Raw genomic sequence first — 13,101 nt, forward strand, 5'->3', positions numbered from 1 at the left:
ATTTCCAGAACATTTAAACGACTATTGCACGTAAGGCACTTCTCGAAATTTTAAATTTTTTTTTTTAAAAAAAAACAATTTTAATATGCTTATATATTTTTATTTCTATTTAAAAAAACAAAACAAAAAAAAACCCATTTTTTTAACGCTATTACGTGTTCATGAGTTTATTTTCCATTTTTTTTCCGCCGACATTGTGCTTTTACGCACATACGAGTGTATTTTCGACATGCACTTACATTTTCTTTTTTCTTTTCCAGGACGGCTGGAAAAGAACGATGACGTTTATGAGGATCCGAAATTTTCATTGTACATTTTCTTTTTTTACTATGTTGTACCTCCGTCCCATATAGTAAGGAAAGACGACCAGACGCTGCTAAATTTAGTAAGCTATCAGAAGAGTGTTTACCAACGACAAACTCGTTGGGTTTAAACTTCTGGCTGGCCACGTTTTAGGGTCGTCACTGCCCCACTAGGGGGGGGGAGTGATCTGTAGCGGTAAATAAATCCCCAAAATAAATAGCACTAAGTTTTCGACATTGGATGCTGACCATATGTTTTAGTGGACTCATCTAGCTGAAGGCGCTCGGTCAGGCATCTGCACCAGATCACGTGTGGTAACGCCGTGCTCAACATCAACCGCAATCGCTAGCCAGATTAGATCAGAGAACTCCGGTATATTGGTCATCGCCAAATATACTCTTCCGATCTCCTCGACTCTGTCTTTTGATTTCTCTTGGTGGGAACGAAATATATTAGAAGGTGTTACTGGTAGAAGCGTTGTCAAACACTGAATACCTGTGACATCATCAGTCTTTTATTTTCTCATAATTATTGTGCGAACTATTGCTTAACTTATTTCCGTAAAAAAATCAATGTTCTGTACAAGTAATTGTGTCTCCTGATAGTTAATGATGAAGTAACCTGACATAATCCGCTTAGATGATGAAATGGTTTGTTACGAAACTTCATTAGTAATAATAATGATAATAACAATAAGTTATTCTCATAAAACGGTTTGCTATATGAGGGATGCCAGTTTACAGGTAAGATCAAATTGTTACAAATGACACAATACCCACTGTATTAAATTACTCAGCTGGGTTGATAATTTATAAGATATGAATATAGATGGTTCCAGTCAGTATCACGCGCTTCATGGAAGTTGCGTTGCGACGTGCAACTGATGGTCAAGGATATATCCACTGGAGGTGTAAGCTTCTAGAAATCGCAACCTTATATCCCTTTTGAATATCTGAGGTTCTAAGGATGGCGTAGGATGAAGCCACCCATTCCATACCTCAGGGGGGAAGACTTAATGACCAATTTTCAGCTTTGTATGATCAACCTTAGTAGATCAGCATCCATAAGATTAGTGAGTCATCTGTCTAATTGCATTAGAGAAGAAGCTAATGCTGTTTAGTGTTGTGAGCTTATAATGTTTCCAGCTGTCTACTTGTGGGCTGGGGGAAGGCCTAAGCAACGATTTAAAAGACGATTAATGGTGTCTGTTGAAATTCTGGAGTTTGTAAAAGGCAGTAGGAACTTCCTCTGAAAAGCATACTCATTTACGGAAGTGCATTGGTGTCGCGGAGTGTGGAATATGCGTGGCGGAAATTGTTGCCAATAGATGACTCAACAAACCGACCAAGTTCAGTTGAGTACGAAAACAATGTTTGTGGATATAAACATTGTTTCAGTAGATTCACTTGGCATTGTTTGAATTTTCTTATTGATATTAAGAGTTGCAATTGGTTAGTCCCTTGTTGGCATGTGTGCATACTGTGCGGACTGCCTCGATATAGCCTTAATTCACAAGCATTCTGGGCAAAGATGGGTAGTGGTCAGTAGTGGAATCCAGGATGTGCGTTTCGTCCTATTTGGGACTTGTCGGATGGACGTGCGTGCATCTCAGAGTTGATATTCACTCCGGGACTTGAACTCAGTATCATTCGCTTTAAACACCGTCGCGATACCTATCTAACTACTGAGTCCTTATTGCCACTTGCTTGTGCAATTGGGTGAAGTTTTAAATTACTTAGTGTTGCTTGTTTGAAATTTCCCATCCACTTGACTAGCGCGATGGCGTTTGAAGCAAATGGTACTGGGTTTGATCCCCAGAGTGAGCATCAACTTTGAGATGCCGATTCGTCCAGACAAAGAGTCCCAAATAGGACAAAACGTGTGTCCTGTATTCCACTGCTAGCCGCTATCCATCTTTGCATATAATGATTGTGTAGCGGTAAATAAATTCCCAAAACCAATATCCCTGTAAGTCTTCGACAGTGGATGCTAACCGCACTGGTTTTAATGGACTCATCTAGGTGAAGGCGCTCGGTCATGCATCCGCACCAGATCACGAGTGGGAACGCGTTGCTCAACATCCCTTACAATCGCTAGCCAATCTAGATCAGTCGATCCTCAAATATACCTTCGAACTTCCTCGCTTCTGTCTTTTGATTTCACTTGGTTGGTAAGATTCGTATTAGGAGTTGACACTGGTTAAAGCTTTGTCAAACTTCAAGTACCTGTGGCATCTTCAACTATTTCGATAAGTTTGATCAGTTTTTAAGCCCTAAAGTGCAACAGAAATTGTCATGTATAGCAAAAATAAACCTGCCGTTTAAAGAGTATAGGCTATGAGGTGAGGAATGGCTAACTTGATAGGTGCCAACTTTTGTTATAGAGTAACGAGTTGAGTTGATTGAAGCTGGATAAAGTGAGAGTCATAGGATGAAAGTGGGACTCATTGTCTTCACGCAACTAGTCTGTAGACTTATAATTGTTATTCAGTTGAGTTAGCAGCCTGACCACCGGTAAGGTGGTTTAGACGAGGTCAGACAGTTTAACATCTGCCTGTATACAGGTTTCCTCTGTCTAATGTATCTCGTTCTCCCACTGCATGTTTTTTTTCCAGAAAACATATTATCGTTTCCCACTTTAATGTTTCTACGTTTTCTCACTTCTTAATCTGCCCTCTCTGTATCTTTTCTACTCTCTTTAACTATAAGTGATAAAATCAATTACAGTGACACAACTTGAGGTAAATTAGTCCTGAAATTTAAACAAACTCCAGACAAACTAAGCTATATTTGCAAACAAAACAAATAGAAATCATACTTCCAGAAAATCTCCTAGTTATCGATTTTGGACAAAATCCAAAACTAGTCGTTGATATGAAGAAGGAAGCTGGAAGAAATTAATAAATTTATACACACATGTGACACAATATTGTGTATTGAAAATTTGTTTTTTGTTGATTGTTGCGGCTTTATGAACAAGCACGAAAACACCTTAGACACGTCCGTCGAATTCTTAACTGTTTGATGTTTATGATTTTTGGGACTGAAAGTGAAGACAACGTCGAGTTATTACACTTTGGAGATCAAGTAACATTTTATTCGAACGATGAAGATGGTGGATTGCTATGTATGGAGGGGTTAGTTGTTTGATTTGTTTTTGACTAGTGAGTAATCCAGTCAAATCAGCAATAAACCAAACGTAACACGGATCAATAGCGATGGAAATTTCTCAACGTCGTTAACAAGGGGTAAAGTGTTGCTTTGGTCACTTACTTGATAGATTGTCGGTTCTTTATACTTGCTATGCAAAAGTACTTAAATGAAAATTGTTTAGAAAATGAAACGCGTTTTCGACCAGATAAACTAATCGTAGGTTAAATTTCAGTCTGACAGTCAACGACAGGAGGAGTTTGGGGGTGATAATGAGCAGGACAACAAATTACAAAGACGTTTACAAGAGTCCGTAGTTTATTATGGTAACATTATCCAGGTAAATAGTTTTTAGGTTTTTTTGAGCAGGGATACTTACTATTAGTTCCTTATTTTCTGAGTCTATATTGCAAGGGACGTTTAGTACTCAGTCGATCCTTAACAAGTCCGGAGTAATGAAGGAACTAATAATAAAATGATAAGCAGAGTAGGGAAACTGGGAATAATAAAAACGTCGAGTTATTCTTTAGACAAATCTGTGGGAGGTTAAAATGTTATCGCTTTGGTCAGTGGATTCTATGTTTTTGGGACACTCACCACGAAAATGTTTTATTACATGCTCTTTCATGTTCTGCTTTTGAGGCGGTTACCATGTTAATTATGGTTTAGTTTTAAGGTCTAATAATTACTCTTTTAAATAGAGGTCTGATAATTAGAGTGGCACATTGTAGTCGTAGCCACTTTTATCCTTTTTAGTAATGGCTTTTCCAAGAGAGATGAGTATGGTTTATTTCTAAGTCTAAGTATTGCTATGGTTACTGATATCTGGACTTGTCCGAAAAGAGTTATGTCCCTCTTTATATATGGTGACGTGATAGAGCCTTTGTTAGATAAGGTTCAGAGTAGTTATTAAGACGGCTTTGAGTACTTAAAGCTCTAGAGAAAAGTCTTAGGTTTCGGTTAATGGTTTGATAGTGATAGCATATTCGGTTATTTTTGTAAAGAGACATCAAACATAGTGATATGGTTTAGAAAATGAGATGAATTTTATATTTACACTAGGACTTAGATTAACAAAAGTGAACCAAATCGGTATATATATATATATATATATATATATATATATATATACTCGTGATACTTTAATCAGAAGGAACTTTCAGTTGTATTTATTTCCTTTAGAAGTTGAAGGTTCTTGCTGTTTGTCTATTTCTTTGATTTTAATAATTTTGTAATCAGTATTCAATATCTTTTTGTTACTTAGGCTGTTTGTTATTTAGACTATTCTGTGCGAATAAGTGTAATTTCAGAGAGAACAGTATATGATAACTCCTGCGATAATCTGGGGTCATTCATATTTTGTTACTAAGTTTAAAGAACAGTATGTCAAGCTTAATTGTTCTTCAGAACAGAAATATAGAAGTACCTTTATTTTGTAAGTTTGATTAACGAAGTGCATTCTGAAGTTTATTGCCAAGTACCTTCAGGTTCAATCCCTTTGTTGTTTCAAGGTAGCTCGAGTTGGTCTATTTGGTGTAAAGAACAAATACTACTTATTGTAAGACTTGCCTAGGACGCAACGTTTTCGTTTCCTTGCATAATCTGAAAGCTTGGTGGACGGTTTTTTGTGTCCGTATGATTTGAGTTCCTAATAGCCTGTTGCGTTGCCTTCATTAGAAAATTTCAATTATTTAATTGCTAAGAGGCCCGATAAGAAAAACTAATCTATGAAAGCACTCTGTTTCGTTGATTGATGAAGCTACTAACTGTTATGAGTGCATAAGAAAGCAAGTAAATGTTTTTAAATGATGAACTGTTCAATTAAATAGTGTTTGCATAAATGTTAACGAGCCAGTCATCTGACATACACACACAAGCCATGTATGTCCTAAGTTTGATTTATTTGTATTGAGCGAAATTTCTATGTGTTAAATAAATGTTGTCTTCGTATTGCTGTTTCCTAACTTAGTATTACTGCTCTTTAAATCACTGTACTTGACATTTTTCTACTGAGAATTTCCTAACCCGAAGTTTACATAAGATTATTTGTTCTTGTATGCGTTTCTAGTTGAATTTAGAAGTTGAAACTTGTGTTCCCGCTACAACTAAATGTATATATATATATATATATATATATAAATTTTAAAAACACTAGCTATTAATAAAAATATGTTTGGGATCTCACAGTTTATGCATCAAAACGATAAAACAAAATACTTTAGCTAATGTAGCTATGGAAAATTAACCTCTTTATGAGAGTGCAGTGTTCATTCAAATATACTAAAATTGATTAGTCCAAAACATTACATGTGTTTGTTAAGCTAGATGTTTTTAGTGTAAAAATACTAGATAGCTACTGATTACGCGATCACGGTTTTTGAAACTTAGGAACTCTGTGAATAATGAGCTTAGCCAACGTAAATTAAGAGTGTAAGCAGTGACTAATATGGTTTCACTATTTTTTTCCTCTGAGTTTCTAAAACCTTACTTAACTATGCTTTGTTCATTACATTTATATTCATTTTAATACTCTTTCCCGTCAGTTAGTTGTTTTGATATTAAGCAGCATGACAGTCAAGTCGTCATATTCAATGTAGAACCTAACACATATGTGTGTCTCTTGTCACATTTTACATTTATTTAGCGGGGGAGGAAAGTAACAAAACGGGAAGTGATAAAGAGTGTAAAATATCAAACGCAACCGAAATATGGCCTTGAGGTATTTAATTCGAAGAGAACAAATGTGTTTACAGAATACAAAATATAGTATACTTTTAAGTCCAGGGTTTCGAGAAAAGTGGCTGGATATGCGTAATTTTTATTTAGTGTTGCAAAGGTTTTCACAACCTAAGGCTTTTGTGATTGCCAAGTTTCTCCTATACTTTGGATCAAAATGGCAGTCGGGATTTGTTTTAAGAGACGATGTCCTTAGACATTTATTCGTATATCTTTCGACTTATTTCACTAGAGCGCTGCTGAAGTATGCCCTGAGTTTAAGTTGGGTTAAAGGGATTGTGTAGGTCATTGGCTTCACGAATGCTTTACAAAACTAACTAAATTAATTGATAATTAGGGTAATTTTGGGTAGAGTTTAACTATGAGGTGGAAAGCATGTGCACGTTTTATCAACTGAAACGCGAAGGAGGGTAGAAGCATACTGAGACAGTTAATCGCTATTTCTTTGTTTTTATCTATGAGTATTTAGAAGCACTTTGATTGTGTTTTTCATAAGGTGGTCATATTGTTTTATCCTCTCACTGGGTGTTATAGCCTTTATTTGTTAGTATTTAACGGTGCATTGAGAAAGATGTATCTATTGCTCGTTCTGTATCACTCTGAGGGAAAAGTTTTGTGGAAACGTTTAATGAAGGTATTACATTTGATCACTGATAGTCTTATTTCATACAGTTGGTTCTCTTTACGGACTTGAACCAGGTGAAAAAAATATTTGCTATTCCAGCTTTATTTACGTGGTTTTGTTGTTTTACTCTGTTTAGCCCAATTAATAACGTTTGAACTTAACCGGAAAGAAACCAAATATTTTGTCATACTAACAAAATGGTTTCACCCTCAGCCATTATGTAAACAGGGTAGTAACTGAATAGTTTTATTATATAGCGTAATTATGAATGCAAATTTATACCTTTGTTGTTGACATCAAGTCGAATGTTTTGCTTTTTCTGATCTTACTTTTCTTTTTTTAAGTTCCGCTATTATATTATACATTCAGGACAAGTATGTAAACACATACACTCCCAGAAGGATTTGAGGCTTATTTTATATCCATCATTAATATCCATGCACAAAAATTAATTTTTAATTCATTACCGTTTAGTTTCCAGTCGTAATTGGTTTCTACAAAATATTTTACACATCATAAGAAAGATGAGCTCCAGTTAACTATCACCTTACTACTGGACTTATCAGAGGTTTTACTTATTTTGTAAGAACACGATGTAAATAATAAGGGTGAAAAAATGAACTGTAAACTTGGCATCAAGATTTCGGTATTGCCTTTCGTTTGATTGGTTTATACTCGTCTAATGTAGCGTCACACTACACAATGCTGTCAGTGTAACAAGCGTTTTATGTGGTTCAATTTTCAGAATAGTTGTCAATCCACTTTTCGATATAAAGCTTTAAGCTAAAAGAGAAGTTTATTTTTTTAATCATGTACATTTAGTCATAAACAGAAACTTCACAGTTCAGAGCTGTACTACCTGAATTTTTTTGACTGTGAAACATTGAATATATCACAAAAATATCCAAATTCATCACCCGTTTTGTATTAAAAGAATATTGCGCCATAGTCTTCCAAAAAGCAACTGATTTTATTCTTGGTTATGGGAAATTCACTGTAGTTATTAACCATATGAGTGGCCTATTTTCTCTAACTATCTTCATCTTACTGGAAATAAATAGTTCCGTAATTAGCTGATTGTCTCTGTTCTGTAAAGTTACGAGGTGTTCCAATTACAAGTTTGTTATTGTCTACTCATATGGTATATATTATCAATCGTTCACCTTTACGTCAGATCGACTTCATATCAAATATAATGTTTTTGTCAAAGAAATTTTCCGATAAAACAAAAATACTTAGGTGAAATTAGTTAAAACGGTGTAAAATTGGGATTATTAGGTTTTAAATATTTTTATTATTTCCACTCAAAGCCGACAGAATATACTAAAAGATTAGACAATCATAACAGTAGTCACTCTTTGATGATAAATTAATTGTGAATGCTCCGGTTCTACGGCGAGTTAGTTGTTACCAGAATAACCCAGTGGTAGTTTCTAAGGTTGTGAAACTAGATTACATGAGATCGAATCCGGCAAAAGTTTCCAATTCTCTCGAGATTGCGGGTACGCCATACTAACGAGCTCCAAAAATCACAAAACCTAGGTTCATGGTTTACTGTTGGCTACTTTCAACCACCTAAAATGAACGCTTAAACCACTAAGCTACCTCTCGACTGATCTTCCATGCCATTTATACTGTTTTGAGATTAGTTGAATCTCAATATCTTTACACTGAATATTGAACAATTTAACGGAATGCTTCTAGAATAATCTAAAGGATCAAAGTTACATACATCTACAATGACGATTTCCCAAACTATGAGAAAACCAGGTTCGCTTAACTTCATACGATGAATTCTATCTTACTGAAACAATTCTATTTCTAAGGGTAGGGGAACTTATACCTTACTTACTAAAGTAAATTGAAGTGCTTATAAAAATTAATACGTCATATCATTCGCTCATATTGCAAGAATTTTACTTAAACAAGTTTATTCATCATGCGTACCTTTATTTAGTTGATTGTTATATTCATAGGTTTACAGTCGAATGACACCATAAAGTTAATAAATTTAATAATTTCAGCAGAAAAAAACCTAAGTAGTTTAACATTTTTATGAAGGTAAGGTTATTTATCTCTTGCTCTTCGAAGGATTATGACACTGTTTTTAGTATTTGTCCACTTCATGATTATTCTTTTCAACGGCACAACAAGCCCACTCCATAAAATTGACCTAATTCTCTTACTATCTACATTTAGATTTAAGGTTGTAGTGAATTCATCTAACTGTCTTTAGTTTAACATAAGTAAAATAATAGGATTTTTAAATATACATGTAGTATTCAGTCTTCAGTTAGTTTACTTTAGCTTGGACGCCTTTTGTTACTAGAAATTCTCTTAGTCAACGAACGAATCTGTAAGGTAGGGAGAATGAATGTAATACGAGGCGGAAGTTTTTTAACTGGTAGTTACAAGAATGTTCACCAAGTGTTAGGAATGAAGAATATAAACAATCAACAATATAGAAACTACAGACTGGAAATAGGATGACTGATGGTTTAAATGAATCACATTTGTAATAAAGCCAGAAATTCTTTAACAAGTGTGACCGGTTTATTGATGTGTACACTTCCGGAGTTAATATTCTTAATCACTTTAAATATTTGAAATTAAATAATAGATTGACTAAATACCAATATGAATAGAAACCAATACAATTATGTTTACTGTATCATTAAATATATATCAGTCGTTTCCTTAATCCACAAACTTGATTTTGACTAATATTTGACGTTTTAAACTCTAAAGTTGATTGTCTTTTTTTGAGGTCTCGTCACTTATGTTACTAAAATAGTAATTCACATGCAAGGCATTTGTTTAGTTCGTTTCCATGTTCGGTCATCTGTAATTTAGTTTTAACGCTTCATTAGTCAAAAACCAGATCATACATGATAGTATGTGTGTTATTGCGACGAAACGGCTGATCATGTTCAGAGTCTACGATATAGAAGTTAGCCAAGTCAATAGGTATTTGAAACGCCTGTTTTGCAATAAATGCTGATATAATGTGAAGATCATGTTTGTAAACAACTCAAGTTAAAGAAGTTGTTATGATTTATCATTTTTAGATTTAATAGCTAGTTCAGTTTAGAAAAGGAACATTCAAGAAATTTTACATTGGTGTTTTACTAATCCTGTGACCCCTCTTGGACGCTTAAGCGTAATTATTCATCGGAAAAAGGTTTAGTTCACATTATATGCATGTCTTTCACACATAGATTTTAACATCTTTTTTGGTGTGATGACAACCGAAGTCACAAACAGAAGATATGCATACAGTATTTTAATGCAGAAATGAGGTGGAGAAATAGGGTCAATAAGTCGTAACACAACTAGTCTTGAAACTGACAGTAAGCTGCTTTTCAATGTCTGTTGTTGCACATAGTGAAGCGAAATACCAACCAAAGGGATATTGGTAATGTTTGGGGACTTCAATGACGAATTATGTCGGATTTACAGAACTACAACTTGACACTGTTATTCACAAATCTGCTTATACATACAATTTTTTAGCAGTGTATTAATTGTCTTTCAAAGCAACAAGTAATGAAGACCATTGTGTCGAGTAAAGTGAATGGAATGTAATTAACTTGTGAATAAATAAAGCATATGAATTCCTTTAATCGGTGTCGTCAATGTTGTCTAGCATGACAAGGAAAACTTTAGAATCAGGGGATGTAACAGCAGAAGTAACTCACATCATCTTCACCATATCAGGTAGAAAAGAATAAGCTATAGCATGCTACGTTCTATGACCATACTGTTTGATGAATTCAATCCTAAATATTTTACAGTCAATATAATCAAATGTTATGGTTATTGATAATTTATTATTTTCCCACTACAATTTACTAAAAGTGTTGACATGAAAGGTAGTTTTTTTTCTCTTAATATTTCTAGCTTCTTCACGTAAAGTCGAATAAAATACTTCGAGCTAAAAAGCAATTATCTCCTGAATTTAAAGATGCTTCTGTACGTTTTACATTGGAAGAATATCAAGGTGATGAGTCATGGTTTATAATTCAACCATCATATAAACACAAACAAATAGGTGATCCGGTAAGTTAAGAAACGAAACTATTACCAATCTTTCTGATTGAATTTAAATCAGTAGGCTTTTTTTATTTGTTTGAAAAATTATCCATTCAGATATTTTGTCGCTTGATAACTGACGTTTCTGATTCTAATGAGCTTCATCAAATGTAAATTGTCTGAAATGTATTTTCATTATGTGTCATACATTTCTAATGAGTAGAACTTGAATTATTCCCACTCTTATTTGTTCTTAGTTCCCCAGTTATCGGTTAAGTAATTTAGATTGTCGTCATAAAATAAAGTTAAAAAATTGTTATTTTTATCATCTCAACAAATTACTATGTATGTACTTAGAAGGAAACTCAATAAGAAAATACTAAGGAATATTAATTTAATTTGCAAAATAAACACAAACTATAGCGAAAGTGACTGTTCGTGTATGAAAATTTAACCACGATCATTCATTTATGGTGATTGCTATTCCGCCTGGAACCCCTCTGGGCCTACTGCCGGTCCTAAGCCAGAATAAAGGAGGAGGAGGATTAGGCATGGGGTTAGCGATCCAGTCCCGTAGAAAACTAACTCGTTGAAAAAAAACGTCAACCGGAAAAAATAATTAAAACTATAATTCAATTGCTATTACAATAGTAAAATAACTGTCATTATAGATACTAAGTAGTAAGACTATTGAAATAAGATCAAATAGTGAGTGTGAACGTTCCATTTTAAAAGTTTGTTTTTACTAGTATCTAACCTTAATGAAGTTTATTTATTTTGTCATGATTTTCACATCATTTTGTTAATATGTCAAGAGGTAGTTTTTGATTGTGACTAGTCAAAATTATTCATTCATTATTCCATTGTAGCATTAAGTTCTAAATTTCAAGACATTAGTTTACGAAACAGTAATTGATATTCCACAACCTAACAATAAAGTCATTATTTACAATCGATTATCAATCCTTATTTATTTAACTGACTTCAGATGATATCAAGTGGTCATGTAAATCATTTTAAATAAGTGAAGTTTTAGTAACAAGAATTTAATATATAAGTTTTCAAAAAAAGTATTATTTGATAGAAGTTAAGTAATAGATAACCATTTTGGGCTTTATTTGTGTATATTTGTGTGATAACAATATAACGTATAAACCCTTAACAGTGCAACATGGCCGGTAAGAGTAAAGGATATTCATAGGTTACTAGTATTCGACCATAGGTGTCTTCGAAACATTGCTCGTATATCCTGGGACCATCGAGTAAGTAATGCAGTTGTTAGGAAACGGGTACTAGGTAAGGATGGCAAATCAGTTGATGAAGTAGTGAAACTTCATCAGTTGAGATGGCTGGGACACGTGTTACGTATGCCCAACGACCGACTGCCTTGACGTGCGATGTTCAGTGATATAGGAGTAGGTTGGAAGAAAGCTAGGTGCGGCCAGACCAAAACATGGCACAAGTCCATGAAGTCACTGACAAGTGGACTGAGCCATGTTGGTTAGTGCAGACTACCTGGTTGGGATCCGCGAGATGATAGCAACCGATGGTTAGAGATGTTGAATGACATGGCTCAAAATTGTTTGCAATGGAGCAAGTGCATCCACTCTTTGTGTTCTCCAAAGTTCTAATCTTCTGGACTCTTCATGTCCCTTTCTTTTTTTCTCTTTCCAAATTTATTTCACTGGATTATGCTCTTTGAATAACATTTCCAAACCCTAATGTTTCCTATTACTGCTTATACTTTTACTACCTATACCACTATGGGATTTGGACTGACAATTGTATTTGTGTGCTAATATTGTATGGCAACTCGGACTGATGTACGTAGGTACGAAGTTCTATGTTGTTACTGACTGACTGACTTAACAGTAACTTGAGAATGATCATTTATTCTAGTAATCCCAATAATAAACCTCACTATATAATGCAAAACATCTACATGTTTTAAAAGTTAATTGAATAATGAACTGTGTTTTTTTGTTGAAATTATATTCCATAGGTTGTGATCGGGGATAAAGTGACTCTATTCGCCTGTCGTGCTGGTTGTGCATTGAACATTAAACAACTTAATTCAAATACTAAACAGCATAAATTAATGTCTGATATTAATCATCATGAAATTAATAATGATAATACCAGCTGGCAAATTAATCTTTATTTAAGTTATCAAGATAATTTAGATCATATATTGAAAGGGGTAATGTTTACAGTTTATTATATTTAAGTTACTTATTGTCACTTTTTTTTTGGTGG

The 13,101-nt window shown here is 34.1% G+C and overlaps 1 protein-coding gene across 1 annotated transcript in view; it reads left to right on the plus strand.

Annotated features, from left to right (window-relative positions):
* Window positions 1-3,326: 3,326 nt before the first annotated feature.
* Window positions 3,327-13,101, plus strand: part of ITPR2 (Inositol 1,4,5-trisphosphate receptor type 2) — a gene marked incomplete at both ends in the record, with an annotated part of 142,753 nt that continues 132,978 nt past the window's right edge. The window contains 6 exons of the mRNA XM_051219287.1: window positions 3,327-3,439; window positions 3,480-3,550; window positions 3,637-3,671; window positions 3,706-3,792; window positions 10,714-10,872; window positions 12,848-13,045. Of these exons, the coding sequence (XP_051066000.1) occupies window positions 3,327-3,439; window positions 3,480-3,550; window positions 3,637-3,671; window positions 3,706-3,792; window positions 10,714-10,872; window positions 12,848-13,045 (663 nt within the window). The remainder of the gene's footprint in view (window positions 3,440-3,479; window positions 3,551-3,636; window positions 3,672-3,705; window positions 3,793-10,713; window positions 10,873-12,847; window positions 13,046-13,101) is intronic.

Source organism: Schistosoma haematobium, chromosome 4 (genome assembly GCF_000699445.3).
Source record: "Schistosoma haematobium chromosome 4, whole genome shotgun sequence".
Classification (NCBI taxonomy): domain Eukaryota; kingdom Metazoa; phylum Platyhelminthes; class Trematoda; order Strigeidida; family Schistosomatidae; genus Schistosoma; species Schistosoma haematobium.